This window comes from Eutrema salsugineum, unplaced genomic scaffold, assembly GCF_000478725.1.
Source record: "Eutrema salsugineum unplaced genomic scaffold, Eutsalg1_0 scaffold_3, whole genome shotgun sequence".
Taxonomy (NCBI): Eukaryota; Viridiplantae; Streptophyta; class Magnoliopsida; order Brassicales; family Brassicaceae; genus Eutrema; species Eutrema salsugineum.
In genome coordinates this window covers 9,706,528-9,727,430 of record NW_006256756.1, presented here as the reverse complement: position 1 = coordinate 9,727,430, position 20,903 = coordinate 9,706,528, and the positions used below count along the sequence as shown (strand labels likewise).

Below are 20,903 nucleotides of genomic sequence, written 5' to 3'. Positions count from 1 at the left end.
GCCGAGTTCACAACACTTGCAAAACGTAAGCCGAATTATCGCAATTCGCTATCGAAAAATAAAAGTTGGTTCAAATAGCATCTACGATATGCCGCTCTAGTACTTTAGCATTAATCACAAATTGTTACCGACGTAAGAGGGTCGAAAGCTAAGTTATATACCAATCTACTACTTTAAGAAAACAAGAAAAAAGACGGACGAGCATATAATTAAAAACCTCCCGAGAGGCAAATAAAGTCAAAACCCACCAAGGGCTCGGAATAAGAGTTACAAAAGGAAAACCCATGCAAGGGCAGTTAAGTTCGAGAATAAAAGAACAGGAAAAGATTAAACGGTCTTCGAAGCAGCAGCGTTAAGTATGTCCTCGTTGAGCCGAACCGCTCACCCCTCGCAGGATCCTGCGCACTTTGGGTCACGTTCGCAACCGGAATATCATCTTCCTCCACGAACGGAGACATCCTCTTGTCCTCCTCGGTGAGAACGCAAGCATCGATTGCATGGAAGTCCTCCAGCGCCTTGGCATGTTTTGCTTCAATATCGGCAACCATTTCTGGCGGGACCTCGTACAAGCCCTTCTTCCGCAACTGCTTGATGAAACCGAGAACTCCCGTAAGTTGGTTGACCACCAAATACGGCTTGCGAGCACGGTCCGCGTCGTCCAAACTACGGATAACTTTTTCCAGGCGTTCGCAAGCCGTGTCATGGACTTTTCTCGCTCAGCCCTTCCAACGTGCAACCAATTCTCGTAGCCTCTCTCGGTCTTACTCGAACTCCCTCGCCAGCATATTTTGAGCCTCAGTCAATTCGGCTCTCACCGCCTTTAGCTCCGCGCTCTCCTGTTTTAATAACTCCACCGAAGAGTGCAAGATTTCATTGATTTGGAGCTCGGTCGCAAGACGTTCCTCTGCTCTCGCAACCCTTTCCTCGAGCTCGGTGACCCTTACTTGCTCGTCAAACAGTGCCACCTCGTAAGCGGCAACTAGATTGTTGGTTTGGCTAGCAAGCTGCGGAAAAGAAATCTCGAATCAGAACTCACACTTAAGATAATTAAATAAAGAGAGTGGAATCAGAAGGTTACCACAGCAGTTGTACGTGCGATTCCCTTGTACATGTTAGGGAACCGGAGCTCGGGGACCGATGGGAGACTCGGGACCTCGGTTGAGATTTTATGGTATAGTTCGGCACAAGCATCGACGTTCTCCTCGAAGGGGGTTTCTTCGTCATAGTCAAAGAAAACCTTGGCCCTTTTAGCTGGCTCTGAGCCTGGAGATCCTTCGGTCTGGTCCCTTTCCTGTCTTTTTCTGGACCGAGAGGCTTCAGCTCGATCCTGAGGTAGTGCAAGATCCGACGTTACGGCTGTCGGTGGCTCGGCTTCAGCAGGAGCATCTTGTGCTCGGGAGGAATCTTCAGTCCTCTTAGTCTTCTTCGAAGACTTCTTCTTTTTCAGATTTCTCTGACCAGCATGGTCAGGGGAGTTCGCGGCGAGCTGCGAATCCTCAGGTTGCACCTGGAACACGTCGGTGGCAGCGGTAGGGTTCGGAACCGTTTCAGTCGGTTTTTCCTCGTCAAAAAGAGTGGGAATTTCATCCAAGGAAAGCATTCTGGCAGCTCGGGATCGTTTAGCTTGCGGCTTCGGTGCCCTACGTCTAGAAGGGGCTCGGGCCTATTAGCTTTGGTTTTCGTGGCTTTGGTTCTCGGGCGGAACCTGAAAGGAAAATATATCAAGGAGGAGTTCGGAGTAAATTCAAAATCAGAGAAGTAGAAAGAAAGAACTCAAGAGACAAACCTGCTTTCTTAGCTCGGCGATCGAGAATTTCCTCCCAAACTTCAGGCCAGCGACGCTTGCCGGCTTCGCTGAAGGCTGCTTCGAACTCGGAGGTGAGTCCGGAATTGAGGATGAGACTTGGGAGATGACGACCTGCGAAGACCCGAGAAAGAATTAGTCAGATACAGAAATGAAAAATCAACAAAGTACAAGTTCGTCTAGAGCTACCAATCGGAATCTTCCACTCCGATTGAACTGGGATGTCAGAGTTGCTGACAGTGAGATCGTTCATCTCTAGGAAAAAGTATAAGGACTCCCAGTCGTTGAATTTACTGGGTTTGGGACCGGTCACTATGTTCTTCTTCGGCTTAGCATTAGCGGCGAAGAACCATTCCTTGGACTTATGGATGTTCACCGAGAAGAGATCTTCGAACAATCGACTGGAAGGAAGTTGGCCGAGTTCGTCGCACAAAGTAACAAACCCCACATAGTTCGTCACTGAGGCTGGCATCACTTGTGAGAGAGCTACACCACGCCGATTACAATACCCGAGAAGACGAGAGGGGATTGGAAGTGTGAGTCCGCACTGCGTGAAATAATTTAGATAGACGCAGAGAAAGCCTTCGGGCACGTCCCACGGCCGATCCCCGGCTTCGGGGATTATGAAGGCGACTTGACCTAAGAGCCCATTTTCCTCGAGCACGGCCTGGATAGCGCCCGAAGAAACCGAGGAGGACGGTGCGTTGTTGGGGCGAACGACCTTCGTCTCGGAAGAGGCGGTGAAGCATGGTTCACCGCTTCAAGGTTGTCCTCGGCGATTTCTGCTTCATTGGCGTCAGCTTCCTGACCCTCTCCTTCAGGTTCTTCGACCTCCTCGATCTCATGGTCGATACTGCCAGCGTTCGGTCCAACGCGAGCTCCTGTCTCGCGAGTTTCTGCTGTCAACCGTTCGGTAGCCTCGACTCTAGGTCTAGCACGGCTACTGCTCGCCTCCACTGACTTGGAGTTCTTGCGAACTAACTGTGGAAGGTTGCTTTCTTCCTGAGACGAGTTCGATTGATGAGGATTCGAAGAGGAGGAGCTCGGTTCAGAAGATTCGCGTCGATCTTCCGGAAGGATTTGATTGGAAGATGAGTTAATGGAAGAACTGGAAGACATTTTGAGTTCGGAAGAACAGATTTAAAGGAGACCTAAGAAGAATGAAGAACAGCTTGAAAATCGACCGGAAAAGATTGAAGATCGAACGGAAAGTTTGACGATAGCTCGGAAAAATCAAGGGTTCGCGGCGGCGAGCGTTGAAGAAACGAGAGGAAACAAAGAACAAAAGCTAGAGAGAGAAATGAAATCTAGAGAGAAGGGAGAGCAGCGTACCTTATATATGCTTGAGGCGAGAATAATGAATGCGAGAAGAAGTTTGCCTTTTATACACAGTGGGAATCGTGGGTTCCTCGATTTTCGCAAGGATCCCGTAATTCACGCGCCTCATTGAAGACAGGGGCGAAATGTCCGGGAATGCGAATCGACGGCAGTTGCCGAGCTCGGTTCATGATCCATTAACTAAGAAATGAGTTCGACTGAAAGTCATCCCCTTTCACCGAACTGAAGGGGGGGCTAACTGTTGGAGGTGAAAACCGCACCCCGGTTTTCTCTGGTACAAACCAAGATCGGCAAACCATAAGCCCGGTTTACGAAGGGACGTACCGAGAAAAGATGGGCCGAACAAAGATGGGCCGAATACGGCCCATCGGGCCGAGGTCGGTGAGAAACCTCTCGAAGAAATAGAGAGTTTCCATGAGCTCGGTCGAAACAGGAAAGTTTCCTAATGGAAAAAAGAAACTTGGGAGAGAAAAGGAAAGGAACCGAGAGAAAAGGAAACTCCTCTCGGTCCCATATCGTCTAAGGCAGGCTTGAAGACCGACTTAGGAGATATATATAAAGGGAGACGAATCGACACCAGAGAACACAAGTTATTTTCCCGAGAAGACTTAAAGACTGAGAACTCATTACAATAGCTTCTTAATCGCATTAAGTCTTAGTTCGTTATTACCTATCAAAATAACTGAACTCAGTTGTATTTTGCTTGATTCGATCTAATAAAACCGAGCTTCCGATCTAAATTACTGTTTAGTCCCTTGTCGATATTTGCATATCAACAGGTTTGAATGGTCTTTCCACCTCCATGTAGGAGTCCGCTCCTTGGTGAAGGGGGTGGCGACGGAAGGCGATCTGCGGATGAGTTCGCGTAGGGTCGCCGGGTTCTGCTGAACTCAGGTGTGACCATCGACGGATATGTTGTAGTGGTCTGCTTGGGAATGGTTCCGAAGCAGACCGGGATTGTTAACTGCCTGTTCGGAGGGGTTTGAACAGGTGAGAAGTTGAGAGTTGTTCGCGGGATGTAGGCATCCTCGCCTATCTTACGGCCGAGCTCGAACTGCTGCCTCTGGATGGTCAGTTCAAGTTCGCGTTGCCTTTCGGTCAGGAGTGTCATGGCGCGGTATATTTTGGCCGCTTCTTTGACGCTAAGATGACAGCGCACCGGTAGCAGCCCGATCGACGTCGGATCTGTGGATGAGACGGGGTTACGAGAGCTATTCTGCTCCTGAGGTGGCGCGTTGCGACCCGCCTCGATCGGAGGTACGCTTTGGGTCGCAACCGTGGTAGTTCCCACGGGTGCTGCTGGCGAGGTTCGGAGTTTCGGCATGGTGGCAGCTTGGAGGCTCGATCCGACGATCGAGAGACCGGACTCGGATTTTTGCGAGCCTTGAGAGTTAGAACTCTTTGACGATTGGCTTGAATCCATTTTCTTGCTTGCGATTCTAGAATCGGCTCTTGAGTAAAAATATCTGATACTCTCCCCTCAGACGGCACCAAAATATGGTTGCTAAAAATCCACACTCAAAAATTTGTATATAGTTTTAGGGAAGAGATTTATAACGATGAGCCAGATTTATCTTTGAATCGACCGAGTATAGAAAAGTATTGAAGAAACTGGACTTTAATTGAATTAATCAGAGAAAATACAGGATTTCTGGAAGAGAACGAGTACAAAAGGTAGCTGTAATTTTAGGGTTTTTTCCCGAGTGAAAAGATATGTCTTCTTTGTTTCTTGCGAGCTCTTTTTATACTTCTCTTCGGGTTTCAAACTGCCGCCGCGTATCTCGGGCCACTTTGTGGTACGCCGTTTCCGTGATCTTTGTAACGGCTCCGAACTGTTAGAGGAATATTTTGGAGCTCGAAGCTCGCTTGGTTCGCACGTTCGATAGCGACACTTAATTGGTCCGCGAGTGGATTGATGGGTTGAATCCTGTATTTTGGACCAATATTCTTCTGGCCCAACTCTGATTATTCGAAATATAATTAATTTAATTATATTTCTTTTTGGGCATTGTGGGCCTGTCCCATTTGTGAGAAATCTAGCTCCTACAATTTTGTGGTCTAGACTAGATACTCCGATCGGGTTCGGATTAGGTGTTTCGGTAGGTACTCAGGTATTTTTAAAATTCGGATCAGGTTCGGTTTTAGTGTCATCTGGCTTGGGTTAGGTTCGGGTTTTTGATTGGAGAAATGAAAAATTTGTAGATACGGTTCGGGTTATATCCAAAAATATGGAAAACCATTTGAAATATCTAAAAATTTCAAAAATCTGGAAAACAATTTCAATAATGAAAAATATATGGGAGATTAACCAGATTAATTTTAATTTTAACACATATTACTAGAATGACTTACTAAAAATTAAGGTTATTCTAGTAATTATCGTACCTAAACTGCTTTTAAAAATCTGTTGTAGAAAAAAATATTACAAAAATGCCATTAACAAATAATTTCCATGTCAGCGAAAACGTCATTTTATTTACGATTTTGCCACCGCCATTCTCGATTTTGAATATTTCTGTCAAACTCCAAATTCCATAAATCTACCAACTTACTTATAATAGATTTGTTGGGGTGTAATAGAATTGTAAATTTAAGACACATTTTGCAAACAATTGTCTCTATAAGATTTTTTATATTTTTATCACTTTTGGACTTAATTACCTTTTAATTAAGGATTACATTAATTTCAGAAATTCAAATTTAATGTTTAAATTTTTTAAAAATATTCGAAAATACCAAATAAGGAAATAAATTAATTACCAAAAATTAATTATGGAAAGTTTAAATTTTTAAAAATTATTTTCCATAATATGTAGAAAATGAATTCTACGTTCAATAGTTTTATAGAATTTGTTTTCTAGATATTCTTCTACAATCTATGAAACCTAAAATTGATGTTCTACATATTTTTCTTCATTTTACTCAACGTATAGAATATGTATTCTACAGATTCTTTATCGGTCTACAACTTATAGAATATATGTTCTACACTTTTCACTATTTTCTACATTTTACTAGATTGTGTATTCTACTAATCTTTCTTTGTTCTACATAATGTAGAATATATATTCTACTAAATCATTAAGAGAATCTGAGAAAATCTAGTATTTATGGACTTAACCACTTAGTGACTATTTTCCAAATATTATCTCTCTCTTTTTTTCCCATTTTTTTTTCATTTTCTTCTCTTCTTTTTTTGTCCCACGTTTTTTTTTTCTTCTTTCTCCATTCATGCTCTCCTTCAACAAAAACTGTTCCTGAAGTTTTTTTTTTACTTTCTTACCTCGTCTTCTGATAACACCGGATTTTGACCATTTTTATGAATCGTTTTAATATCTTATGCAGGTGTTTTAACTCTGTTTCAATGGTTTTTAAGTGATTTCTATGTTTTAGAGTTTTAAAAGACTTTTTAGGAAACTTAGACTAAAGATGTGCAATTTGGAACAAATGAGCAATTTTAGAGAAATGCAGACCGTCAGAAGTATGGCACTCGATAAAGACCTTCTCACCGTCTGATCATCCTCAAAATTTGAGACAACATAGAAGGGACAACCAGCTTTCTAATTCAATTGGTTTGGAGACAATCCAACGGTTAGATCTTCAGATATTCTCAATTCACTAAAGACAGAAAATGCAGTCTCGAAGGAGAGCATAGGCCGCGACCGCGGCCAAACCATGGTTCCCCGCGGTCAGGACCACCGCGACCGCGGCCAAACCATGGTTCCCCGCGGTCAGGACCACCTCGACCGCGGCCAGACAACGTTGACATCCCAAAGTGACCTAATTCTAGCCCAAGTCCAGCCCACTACTCATTCTTCAAACCCTAGACGTTTCCAACGAATTAGAAGGCTATATATACTCGTTTTAGGTCATTCTAATGACCAAGTCATGGAGAGAGAGGAGAGAAGAGCCGCACGCCTCGGAGTTGCCGTCTTCGGGAGAAGAAGGAGTCGCCGAAGGAGCCACCATTGATCTCCATCTTCATCCTCGTTCTTCGTTCTTTACCTTTCTCTTATTTAATTTCCAGCAAACTACAATACTTCTGTGATGTTTTTATACACTATGATTGAGTAATTCCCTTGTTGGGTTTTAAGGGATTTTTCAAAGGGATTCATGGATTGATTTCTGGTTTGTTAGATTAGGGTTTATCTTTAGAGTTCTTCATCTAAATTTGCGTTTCGTTTATGTGGCTTGGATCGATCATCTAGCTACTGCGATTAGGTTGATTTACTCATCGAAAGTGTTGTTAAATCGATTAACCCTATTTAGATGAACAAGTTCTCTTAGACGATGTGAGTCGATCTAAAGCGTTTTGTGAAATTATCAAACTAATTTGTCTAGATACTTAGAGAACTGAATGGGAGTTTAGTAAATCTGAGTGAATTGATTTGTGATTAATACTACGTGAGTAGGTTAGTCTGGGTTTGATTTCAGGAACACATCTATAGAAAACTCTATGTTTGATTCTCTTGTTAGCTAGTCTATGATTCCCAGCGAATTCCCTAATGCCCAACACCTTCTCGTATTGATTTGATCTTATTGTTTACTAGTTTTTAAGTTTATTATTTTCTATTTTCGTCACTGTTCACAACCCCAAAACAAACACCAATATTTTCATCTTAGCTCAGTTCTCATCTCTAGTAAACTCGTATTGCAGTTACTTGGTCTTTAGTGGATCGACCTCTAAGTACTACAACGTACATCTGTGCGCTTGCAGAAAACTAGGATTAAAACCTGAGCACATCATCTTCTGTCATGACTCCTTCTGGAACAAACATGCTGCAGATTTATCAAGTACTAGTCAAAGCCCTAGTTCTCGGACAACATCTTCCCTATGGCGTCCAAAGACTCTAAACCTTGGTCCATCTGAACTTCTAAAGAGCTCAACAAATTCTTCCACTGGAAAAGAGATGTTATGGCGTTTCATGGTTCTGATTCTTCTCCATGTTCGAATAATCTTGAAGATAACTCATCAGATTCTGCTTTTCAACTTCTCGATTTCTCAATAAGTGATGATGATATAAGCTTCTTGGAAGAGAACATTGGCAGCTACACAAAGTCTAATGTTGGTATTGTGTCCATCGTTTCTAAATTCTGGTCTTATGAAAAACATATTAAAAAATATTCAAACTTTGGGTTAAATTTTGGTCTTGTCTTCTGGTTTTAAGTGATCAGAAGTAGAAATAGTATCTATGTAAATCAGCAGTAGTTAATTTTAAGAACTTGACAAAATTCCTCTTGATTCTTCTTAGTAGTTATGAATCCTCTCTTTATGATTTGATGATGCTTCAAGAAAACAATGAACAAATTTCTAACTTGAATTTTTTTTTCTACACAATCAGTTTTCAAACAAAATTACAAGCTATTATAGAGAAAAGAGACTGTTTACACTTTACAGCTGAAAACCCTTGGAAACATCCACAAGTTGCCTTTGAGACTTTTCTAAAAGCTCTGCATTTAGCAGCTGCTATTTTTGCATTAAGTATGTCTTGACCGCTCTCAGCTTCAACCATTGCTCTTATCCCTTTTGCTTCCTATATGAATCACTGCAACGTCATTCTTCAAGTTCTTCGCATACTCTGCTTTCTTCTTCTATAGTTGCTGCTGCATTCCAAGCAGAAATAGTTTCATCTCTTATGTAACAAGTTACTTGTACAGAGATCTTCTTTTGCTGCATTCTTGCTGTTTTCGCATGCAAGAACATCAGAGATCTTCTTCTCAGCTCTGTTTCCTCTTTATTGTTAGCAAATCATATAAAAAAAATTCAAAACCCAAACCAATGAGAAAATCAGTTACTTGTTCTCTGCTTTGCTCTTGTCACAATCTTCTCAAGCTTTGATGAAAGACAATATATATCTTCTTCAACAAATCGGCTAGTTTCAAATCTTAATACCAAACAAATTGTCTTCTAAAGACACAACCTGTCCCGACGTATATTAGTCTTTGGATATCATTACCCGATTCAAATCAGATCGGAAAGCTAAACAAATTTGAAAAGCTCAACGAAGAAAGATGATGGCAGATACACAATGAAGGCAGAAAAAATAAAGAAGAGGAAGGAGGAGAGAGGCAGAGGAGGATGATCAAGTCCAGTGACACGCGGAATCGAAGCAGCCTGCAATGGAGAGACGCGACGATGAACGACGAAGGAAAGTATTGTTTTTTGTTCGATTTTTTTTTTGTTGCTTATGTTTCTCTTTTCTTTTTATGTTTAAATTGTTTTATGTTCCAACTGTTTATATAAAAATTTAGTAGAATAAAAAAATAAGAGTAATTTTGGGTTTTAATAATATTAAATCTTATGGAGACAATGTCTAAGTTAATAAATCCTCAAAAGACAAATTGTTTTGGAAATTGTCCTAAATTTCTAATTATCTCTAGAATTAATAACATATGCTAGATTTATGGTTAATTGTTAGACTTAACTCAATAATTCTATTTCGTATGACGAAATATTTAATTACCTATGACAGATTTGGTTATATAACCCAGACTTATTTAAACAAATCTACGTTGCATTGTGAGAGATTTATTATTTTCACACAGATTTATAGAAATTTGCCAGACTTATTTTTGGTGCATAGAGATATTAAATTAATTTACCATAAAGATCACAAATATATTTCAAATTTGGCAGTTTTGTGATACGAAACGTAAATCTATCACAGATTTATTATTATTTCGACAGAATTATCCTTCAAAGACATGATAGAGATTTAGCAATGGTGGCAATGTTATATACATGTTGAATAAATCTATGAGTTCACAGATTTATTAAAGCGTCCACTATATTATCAATATGACTCTTACGTCATGATAGAGTTATTTATACGACAAAAAAGACTTATAAATATCTACTGTGTTGTGGCAAACTTACAATATCGATATCATGGCAAATTTGTTCTGTTACTGGATTAACCTATCTTTAGTAGAAGACTTATTTCCGGCAGATATATAGATTTCAATGTTGGTAAAGAATTTTTAATAGACTTATCAAATACTTATGGTAGAATTAAACATGGACTGTTGTGGTATACTTTTGCAAACAGATTTAATTTTACGCTATAGCAGATATATTAGCCACAGTATATCTATAATAGCCCTAATTAAACTTCCTAAAACACGATCATATCAAACATTGGTTTCTCTAGGGTTGCCGCAAGTTTTAACCGGTATTTTAAATTTCGTCTTTAGCATATTTTTTTCTGAAACAATGAATCGAACCTGCTATTTTATTATCAATTTCAGGTGATTTTTAAAGTATTTGTAATCATTTGAACAAGGACATGTTTGATCAAAGACTTTTTACACTGTGAAATGGAAACCCTTGGTCGAAGACGTTTATGGCCACCATTTTGTAATACCAATAATTTTGAAATAAAACATGCTAGAAATAAAATAGATAGATGATTTTGCTAGAAAAATGCAATACATGATTTATTATCAATATCAGGTTGTTTTGTTTTTCCTTAGAATTTGTGTTACTTTGTAAGTGTTTGAATAATTTGGTCTGCCGGCAAAAGATAAAACAAGTCATGAACCATCGAAACTAAAACAATTGAACCATCAAAACATAAGCTATAACAACAAAATTTTAAGTTTACCGCCATAAACAAAAGCAGTCCACCATCAAAACGTTATGCAATTAAGATATAACTCTACTGTAAATAAAAAAATAAATCTGACATAAGCTAAACACTAAAAACAACAGCATAAATCTGTCATATAAACATATTTGCCAGCAAAATAATTAAAATTTACACAAATTTGTCATCAACGGTACACAAATCTACCATAGATGAAAAATCAAAGAGATTATGTTGGATCTTGAGAATGGTGGCAAAAAATACAAAACGGCGGCAGAAAATCATGATAACCAAAACGGCATCATCGTTTGCAGCAAACCGCATCTTCGTTCACCAATGAACCGATGACATCAAGAATGAACAACCAAAACCTGGAACAGCCATCAATCCAAAGAATCAACAAGCTACAGATCGAGACGAATCGACAACCAATACCGCTAGAGATCTGAACCAACAACAAAGCCACCACCGGACTGAGAAGAAATCACTGCACTTCACCGCCAAAGGACACAACAAAAAATCCATTGCTGAAAACAAACAGAAAAGAGAAGACTAGAGTAAGGGCAGTGACGAATCGGAAACTCACCCGCCGTCGTCTAAATCAAGCATATAATCGCTAGTGCACTAGGGTTTTCAAGGAGAGCTTTCTTTTTGAGAAATTTTGAGAAAATACCTCTAAGTGAGTTTGTATTTTGAAAACTAGACCATTTTTATTATTTTTCTGATAACTACACTTATTTAAAAGTGCAATGACTAAATTAAACTAAATAAGAATTATATTGGTTTTGATATTAAATCATAAATTTTACTCACATAAAAATAAAATATATTTAAGGATCTACACAAAATAATATAGAATTCATTTTTATTTTATTATTCTAATAATAAGTAATTTAAACAATATTTTAATAATAAGTAATTTAAGCAATATTCTAATAAAATATTGTTTTTAATTATGTTTGTCGATATAAGAATTATTTCCTGCATATTAGCAGAAGCAACAAAGACTTATGTATACACATCTTGCTGAATTTATATTGTCTACACCAGTCAAGTTATCTTCATCTTCACAAGACAAGCTTCCCTTAGTTAGAAGATTATTCGTAGCTACTGATCAAATTTTAAATATAACTGAGACTTGAGATGTTTTTAATTATGTTTGTTTTTAATTATGTTTACTAGTTTGGGAGGAGAAAACCCTACTAATTACCCACAAACTAGTGGAAGTTTTCTTAAATAAAATGTTGATTCGACATGAGTAGGCTTTCTCCAAAATCTTTTTATTAGGGTGTTTACATGCAGAGTTAGTAAAGATGGAGAAAAATAAAAACTTGTCAGTGTTTTTCTATATTTACGCAACAATCAGTTTTGATGACAAACACTTCCCTTCTATCTAATTCTATCAAGCACTAGTGGCAGTAGGATTCTTCTTGTGTAAAGATAAATAATTAGTTAATAAAGTTAATGTTGCTTTTTTTTTTTAAAAAAAAAAACTGAATTGTTCATGAAAGTTTTAACATTTTATGGGTCAGAAATGAAAGTGTTTAACATAACATCTTTATATAACACTAACAAAACTAATTTTCTTAAGAGGAAAATTTAAAATATATGAAAGGTTATCCAATTTTATATTTTAAAATATTACATGATTATATATTTGTTTATGCCAAACATAAAATTATCTTAGAATAATAGTTTCGAATTTTTATCTTCATTTCTTAAAATATGTACTTTCTAATTAATTTTGACAACTATTTTTTTTACATATATCAAAAGTGCAGTTTAAAAAAAAATATAAATAACAGTGTATTTTACTAATTCAAAAACCTAAATAGTGTATTTTGCCAATTATCCCTTTCTTTTTGGGTGATATGAGAGTTTATGTCGTGGTTTTGTTTTCTCTATTCAATTTTTAGTTGATTATTTATTTTAAATTTTAATTAATTGCTGACTGTGTAAAAAATTATTTCTAGTATAAAAATAAATCAAAATGGCAAACTTGTGAATATCAAAAAAAAATTTGGATTATATGTCATTTTAATTAAAATTAGAGTTATGATAGTAAACCTACCAATGACGAGTTATTCTAGTAATTTTTTTTTTTAAATTAGAGTCATTCTAGATAATTTCTCAAAATATATTTGAAATATCCAAACTTCCTGTAAACTAATTAATATTTTTATATTGGTAACTGTAATTTTGGGTATTTGTATATTTGGGTATATATTTTTAGACAGATTGTTCGGATTTGTGTATATGTGTGAATCACCAGCAGATTGACCGTCTTTTATGACAGAGTTGGAATCTTTTCGTATACTTTGCGAGATGTTTTTAGAGTTCACTTTATCCTATATATTGAGAACTCAAAATGTCTGGGCGGATAGGCTTGCAAAAGAAACTTGAGCAAGAAGAGTTATTTTTTTTCAAATCGATTACACCGAGCCGGTCGAAAATGATCTACAAACCACTTTTTCGATATACCAAATGTGATTGTAATAGTTGGGTAGAGAAAAAAAAAAGTTTTAAAATTTGGATATCCAATCGGTTTCAAAACTTTATGTTTCGATAATTAATATAGAATCTAGTTGGTATTTGTAGGTTTTGGTTCGGTTCAGTATATCTTAACTCGATTCGGTTTTTGTTTCGTTTTTCGAATGCAGCAGAGATATTTTGTCCACGCATACCCCACCACGGACAATTCTAGTTTCAAAAGAATGGATAATTTCGGAAATTTCGGAAATTTGCAGAAATTGCGGGTCCGATTGTCAACATCGCGTATCGCCTTCTTCTTCTTCTCCAAAACGACGAACAATTCGAAACAACCTAACGCGTAAAAATCTATTCTTCGCTCTGAGTGAGATTAAACAGCTTTCTTCTTGTTCCTTTCATTTTTCAATAAAGTTACCATTTTTCTTTCAATTAGAAATTTTGTCATCTGCAAATCTTAAAAATCAATGACGGAACCGGAAAGATTAGAAGAAATCTCCCTGAGTTTTCCGGCGAACGAGGAGGATACAAAGAGTCTTCCCCGGAGACTCCGTCGTCGTCTTCTCGAACCGAGAAGCCCCGTCTCCGCCGAAGAGATCGATTCCAAACTCAGAGAAGCTGATCTCCGTCGTCAGGTAAATTCAAAAGTTTGAATTACGTTCGGTATCTCAATGGACGATAACAGAACCGAATTAAAGAAATTTTCTTGCTTTTGCTGGGTTTATGCAGCAATACTATGAGTCACTATCGAGCAAGGCACGGCCTAAGATGAGAAGCCCGAGATCGGCAACTATTGAGGAGCTTAGTCAGAGACTTGAATCAAAGCTTAACGCTGCTGAACAAAAGAGGTAAAGAGACTTATCTCGTGGGTAATTTAAACAGTAAATGAAGGAAATTGTGAGAATTAGATCAACTTTTGGTGATGTTAATGCTTCAGGTTAAGTATTCTAGAGAAGGAGCTAGCTCGTTTAGCAAAGCTAGATGAAGCAAGACAAGCTGCAAAGAACGGGCTTGAGCAAAGGGTTGAGAAGGAGCGTGATGAGTTAGAGACAAAAGTTGAAGAAAGGGTTCAAAAGGCAGAGAAGAATAGGATGCTTCTGTTCAAAGCCATGGCGCAGCGTAGAGCGGCAAAGAGACAGCGAGCTGCGCAGAGCTTGATGCAGAAAGCAATTCAGGAGAAGAGGTACAAGGAGACCGTTCGCGCGGCGATTTATCAGAAAAGAGCAGCTGCTGAGAGCAAAAGGATGGGGATTCTGGAGGCGGAGAGGAGAAGAGCGAACACGAGACTTACACGGGTTTTTGGTGCTGCTAGTTCCGTGCAGACCCAGAAGGAAGATGAAAGAAGGAGAATGAAAGACCGTTTAGAAGAGCGGCTTCAAAGGGTATTGCTTTAAAAAGTTTCAGACTTTATCATTATTTGTGTAATCAGCCATGAATTTATCGTTGATGGTGTGGCGTTTGTTAGGCCAAGAAACTGAAAGCACAATATCTGAGGCGAAAGAGGGGAATTGACAGGGCTCATCAAAGATCAGAAACAATGCGGAAGAATCAAGAGCATCTTGTGAGGATGTTAGAAAGGTAGGTACTGTTCTCTAAAAGTTTGTAAGATGTTTTTAAGTCGAGTGTCTGATTGTCGTTTTTGAATATCTCAGATGCTGGAGGAGATTTACAAAGTACAAGAAATCTACTTTTGTTTTGGCTAGAGCCTATCACGGGCTGGGGATCGATGAAAAGTCTGTTGAGTCAGTGCCGTTTGAGCAGCTTGCCATTCAAATGAACTCGGTTTCTGTAATCCGAACAGTGAAGGAATTGCTTGACCGCTTGGAGATACGACTCACTCTTTCGAATGCATCCACTGTGGAGAATATTAGACATCTTCTTAAGCACATTTTCCCTCCAGCTCGAAGAGGAAACTCACCGAGTTCCGAGCAAAAGTCAGCCAATTCCAGGAAAATGGGAAATCAAAAACTCAAAAAGATTGCGAGATACCCGGCTAGGATTTTTCTTTGTGCCTACATGATAAAGCAACATCCAGATGCAATTTTCAGAGGACGAGGTGAACATGAGATTGCATTAGTGGAATCTGCAACATATCTTATCCGGGAGTTCGAATTGTTGGTGAAGATTATATTGGAAGGACCAGAGTATACCCTCCCTGAAAACGTATCTTTGATTACTCCACGTCCAAAGAAGTTCAGATCTCAACTAGAAGTATTTGATAAAGCTTGGTGCTCTTACCTCGAAGGGTTTGTAGTTTGGAAGATTAACGATGCTAAGCTTTTAGAAAACGATTTAGCCAAAACTCAAGAGGTAGCGCTCTCTGAGCCGTCAACACACATTTCTTCTCCTAAAATGATAGACAGTGGCATGAATCAGAAGCCGGTATTTCCCGTTCCTCTCTTTTCAACTTACCTTAATTGACTGTCTACATGAAACTATGATTAGCTTATTCTGCTGCACAATTTTCTTCTAATAGACATTTGAGGGTCAGAAGCTTGATATGGAGAATGACTATTCTTTTTTCAGCTGAAGGTATCTTCTCCAACTGTTCGGGCTATATTCACTGAAACTGATGGAGCAGGAGAATCTAAAGCATCTGCAGATTCGCCTGGTCCATCTTCATCTTCGCCGGGATCATTTAAGTCTGGTATTATTATCAATCTGGATAACCTCTAAAAGCTCACAGATTATACAGCAAGTCTTCAATCTAACACGATTTCTTCTGTAGAAGGAAGCGAGGGCATTTCCCTTCCAAACGCTACAGGTCATAGCTTGGATGCAACATTGGCTAGTGAGAACGAAGTAATCGTAAACGAAATTGTCCATGACAATAGCAGTAGTTTTGCTGATAGCTTCGACGCTAACAGTGGAGATACAAGCAACCTTCAGGTGAATAAATGATGACTTCACTATTCTGATTCGTTCAGTTGCACTAAAGTAGTTTCGACTTGACTCATATTTCCGTATACGTTCGTTGTGTCCTAGGTGAAGGTTAAGGAGACAATGGAGAAGGCTTTTTGGGATGGCGTCATGGAATCCATGAAACAGTCGCAGCCAGACTTCAGCTGGGTTCTTAAACTCATGAACGAAGTCAGGGATGAGCTCTGTGAGATATCTCCCAAAGATTGGAAACAAGAGATTGTTCAAACTATCGACACGGATGTGCTGTCTCAGGTACTTATTTACTACAATCTTCTCTTAATTGTTGGTGCAACAGATATGATATGTACATAACGATTACTTTTCTTGGCATGGTTCAGTTACTGGAGTCTGGGAATGTCGACATGGGTTATCTTGGAAATATTCTTGAGTTTTCCCTTGGCATTTTGCGGAAACTCTCTGCTCCAGCCAATGAAGAGGAAATCAGGACTACGCACCGTAAATTAATGACAGAACTTCGGGAGATAGTTCCAACGGAAGACCAGTCGAATTCGTCATATGCAATCTTGATGGTTAAGGGGCTACGCTTTGTTTTGCAGCAGATTCAGGTATGCGCAAGTTTTCTTCATTCTACTTTGTGGACATAAGATTTGATAGTTTCTGAGCTTTCTGGATAACATGTACTCTGTAATAGGAACTCGTATATGAGCATAATAATTGATGTGTCCTCTTCTTGCAGATTCTGAAGAAGGAAATCAGCAAATCTCGTTTGAAACTCTTAGAGCCATTTCTCAAGGGACCTGCTGGTCTAGAATATCTGAAGAAGTCATTTTCCAGCCGGTATGGTTCCCCAGAGCAAGCGTCTTCCTCTCTACCATTGACAAAGCGTTGGCTTTTTAGAGTTCGAGGAGAGGCAGAGAAGGAGTGGAAAGAACATAGAGATGCTCTCACAAATAACAACCCTGGATCATCAGGCCTCCCTTCAACCACCATGCGTACTGGAGGCAATATCTCCTCTGTTTCAAAAGTCAATCCCCCTTTGTCTCCATTTCCAGGTTTGGTGTCAAATCTATCAGCCTAGTTTAGTGTCCACATGACATTTTGGTCGTTTGTTGATACGTATATATGCATGCTGGTGATTTTCTGTTGCAGGAATTGAACTGTCAGAGTGCAAAGGAGAAACTGTGGATCTTCTTGTTCGTCTTGGTCTATTAAAAATGGCGAGCGAAATTGGCGGTCTTACTTTAGAAACTGTCCCCGAAACATTTCAGCTTAATCTCTCTAGGCTGAGAGCTATTCAATCCCAAATCCAGAAAATTATTCTAGTCTCCATCAGGTCAGTGGTGATAAAACTTTACCTCGTGGCCTGGCTCACAATGATGATTGTATAATCCTCTTTTTTAACCGCTCTGTTTCTTTCTTTTTAGTGTGTTGATCCTCCAGCAAACACTTGTAAGCGAAACTTCATCACCCGTTGATATGGAGACCATTACATGGACTTGCATCAACCGGCTTTACGAGATGTTAGATGCGAAACCTGACGCGGGTCTTTCAGAAATCATGGAAACACTCTCAAAGCTTCTTGATTCTGACGATGCAGAGACAAAGAAACGTGTGATCGCGAACATGCTTGTGAAAAGCTTACAAGCAGGAGACGCAGTGTTCACACGTGTGTCGCAGACCATATACTTAGCCACAAGAGCCGCTGTTTTGGCCGGAAACAACCCGAAGAGAAAGCAGTTGGTTGAAACAATGCTAAGAAGAATCGGTGCAGCTTCTCTCTCGGACAAGGTAATAGAGGTTTCAGACGTTCTGGTTCTTGTGGCGAACGTGTCGCGTAGTGTTCATGGATTGTGGTACGAAGAATTGTTGAAGAAACCGAATTGAAATTGTAAGTTTGTGTGTAAGCCAGTGGGGTTTGTTTAATGGTTTGCTCAAGTGTTTGTAGATGAGATTCATAACGATACCGTACCACGTTTGTATTTATACATAAAACTGTAATGTAATACCCTGCACGTACTAGCATTCCGGTTTACTCTCTTTGTGATGGATTCCAATTAAACCGAGTCCAACTTCATTTTTTAATCCCGGTTCGATCATTTTGGGCAAAAAATGGTTTCTAACAGGATTTTAAACTGGTTAACGATGACAATACGAACACAAAGTGTTCTTTACTTCTTAGGGTATTGTCCCTACCGACAATTCCTGACGAGGGATTAAAGGGAAAGCTGTTTTAAGTGCGCGGTAATATATTTGATTATATGAAAATAAAAGTGAAAAGAAACATATATAAACAAAAGAAGAGAGTTCAGCTTTGTGACAAAACAAAAGAGTTTTATTACTAGCTAATCTTTTCGGTAACAAACAAATACGTTCTTTTAAAAAAAATTCTTCTGAAAGAATAATTTAATTATACCATAATTATCCATATCCAGCTTGTTCAGTTTAAGCCAACTCTTTACCTGAAATACTATTGAGTATGGTGTATGGATCTCGTAGAAAGAGAACAAAAATTGGAAGCAGTTAATGTGGTAGTGGTAGTAAAGGGAGGTCATCAAAGGATTATGTCTCTTTTTCGTTTAGTTTTAGTGAAATTAGGTATGGTTTTCCTCCATTGCGCTTGGGTAGGGCTTTCATTTGGGATTAGGTCGGGTTCTATTTCATTTAGTTGATGTTAAACAATGAACATGTTCGATCATTTTTTTTTGTTTGGGTTAACCGGGTATCTCAAGCCAAAACCACGAGACCCATAGAAATCAGGCTTTTTTCTACTAGAGACGTCTATGGTGACCATCCATGATTAAAATCATAAGATCATGGTTAGACAAAAGAGATGTAATTTACAAAAAAAAAAAAAAAAAAAAGTCGCTCATGCATGTCAGCTTGCACTTGTCACTTCTTGGACGGTCAAATTTACGATTTTTTTGTTATGTGTAGCCATATGAAGACTCTTAGTTCGTGTACTAGCAAACAATTTATAAGATAACAGTTTCAGGCGCAATTAGACGAAAATTATAACCAAGCGCAGATGAATGTAGTTTGCATCATGTTTCTCGATTTTTTTTTTTTTTTGGATTAACCATGGAAGTTTTGGACTTTCCACCCATAACCTCTATATTCGAAGTCAGATTTTTAGATATTTCTGATTTCCATGTCGACTGATTTCATATCTTTTATTTTCCCATGTAAGTTAGACAATGTCATTAGAGGTAATTTCACTGAACCACCATTTACTCACCAAAACTTAATTTAATCATGTGTAGTTGGAAAAACAAATATTCTGAATTAGGAAATAACTATCTGTTCCAAAAGGGGTTGAACCTGGGGCCTAAGAGAACCAACACCCATGTGATGTTTCTCGATTGTTGATGCATATCATTTATACATTATATTTTTGTTGGTATAGCTATACATACTTTTACTTGTAATTAGAGTTAAGCAGTCTAATACCCTTCAATAATGGGAAAATTAAGTGTATGGGAAGCTTAGTTGAATAATAAAAAATATATCTATTGCAAAAATTGTTGTAGGCAAAAATAACCCTATAGAGGGAAGAGAATACCTGCGCAGTCGCATTAAATGCTTCTGGCTTATGAGGAGACATAAAATTTTATAATACAATGAGTATCTTTGATGAGATACTGCGCCGCCTGGAGAATTAATCTGCACCGTCCAATAAAAAAACATATTTCAGAAAGATTATCTGCTAAGAAAATATCTCGAGCAACGTAAAAAAAAATAACAGACTTATCTCCCTATAATAATGGCGATAACAAAGGTTGCCTTCATTCCCATTTACAGCTAGTAAAAACAGGATAGAGATAAAATCAGAGAGAGTTAATAACTGCTTCGTTTCTGAATTTCTATTGGAGATAGGTGTGGAGCCCTAAGAGGTAGTTATCGATAACCTTTTCTGTCTTTAATAGCTCAAAATTATATGAAGATCTGGGTGTTGTATTTTATTGTGATTAAGACATGTTTATATCGTGACATTGTAGGAGATGGCGATGAATGTACGCGTGATTCGTGGAAAATGGACAAAAGGTGGAGACGGTATGTGGAATCATGAACCTGATAATGTAACTGATAAAAAGAGAAGGACACTTTTGCAACCGTCAAAGCAGCTGTCAAATATGAACTCCGTCTGTTGGTCGGATATGATGTTGAAATTACTTATCAATGGCCGGAGTGGATGTTGGGTGCTGAGGGAAGAAGAAATCATCCGATATATATCATGGATGACGAAGACGCCTCCTTGTTTATGGCGATAAGGGCCGATTTAGAAGATGTAGTGCTGCGGGTACGAATTATCCCTTGGGGAACAGAGAGAAACGTGAACTCATACTCCACTAATGTAACCCTAGGTCAACAGAGACCTGAATGTGGGGGTAGCTCAAATGCAAATCAGCCTGCAATAGGAGAGAGTGGATATGGGCATCAAAATTCGGTTATAGGTGCGCGAACCTTTATTTGGTCTTTTTCCTGAGTGAATAATAGTAGTACAAAATAACTAAGCTTGAAAAATGATGAACAGGCAGCATGTTAGCAGCAGTCGCAGCACCGTTTCGGAAAAGAGTTGAACTCAGGGGTGGTAAGTTGATAGATGAGAAGAGTGTTATCAGAAAATTAATAAGGTGAAAGATTATTAGAGTGTTAACTTTGTTAGCATTGTTTTTATGGGTTAACTTTATTTGCAGAAAATATGATAGACACGGTAACTAAAACTAATCAAACACCGAATCAAGTAAGCTCAAGGGCGATTGGGGACTGGGCAAGGAATGAAACATATAAGCTACCTTGTGGTGAGT

The 20,903-nt window shown here is 38.6% G+C and overlaps 1 protein-coding gene across 4 annotated transcripts; it reads left to right on the top strand.

The window, feature by feature from the left end:
• The first annotated feature begins 13,489 nt into the window (after positions 1-13,489).
• On the top strand, positions 13,490-18,134 carry LOC18014484. Of its 4 annotated transcripts, XM_024154073.1 has the most exons (13): positions 13,540-13,558; positions 13,652-13,850; positions 13,945-14,063; positions 14,153-14,597; positions 14,681-14,793; positions 14,868-15,597; positions 15,742-15,862; positions 15,944-16,104; positions 16,201-16,389; positions 16,476-16,703; positions 16,835-17,150; positions 17,248-17,431; positions 17,523-18,134. In XM_024154073.1, exons 2-13 carry the CDS (start codon positions 13,683-13,685, stop codon positions 17,980-17,982), a joined length of 3,234 nt encoding a protein of 1,077 aa, XP_024009841.1. In that variant the 5' UTR covers positions 13,540-13,558; positions 13,652-13,682; the 3' UTR covers positions 17,983-18,134. The 4 variants fall into 4 exon arrangements, with proteins under 4 accessions (XP_006397200.1, XP_024009842.1, XP_006397201.1 ...); XM_006397137.2 differs by having other exon boundaries at positions 13,490-13,850; positions 15,947-16,104; XM_024154074.1 differs by having other exon boundaries at positions 13,490-13,850; positions 16,207-16,389.
• Positions 18,135-20,903: the final 2,769 nt, after the last annotated feature.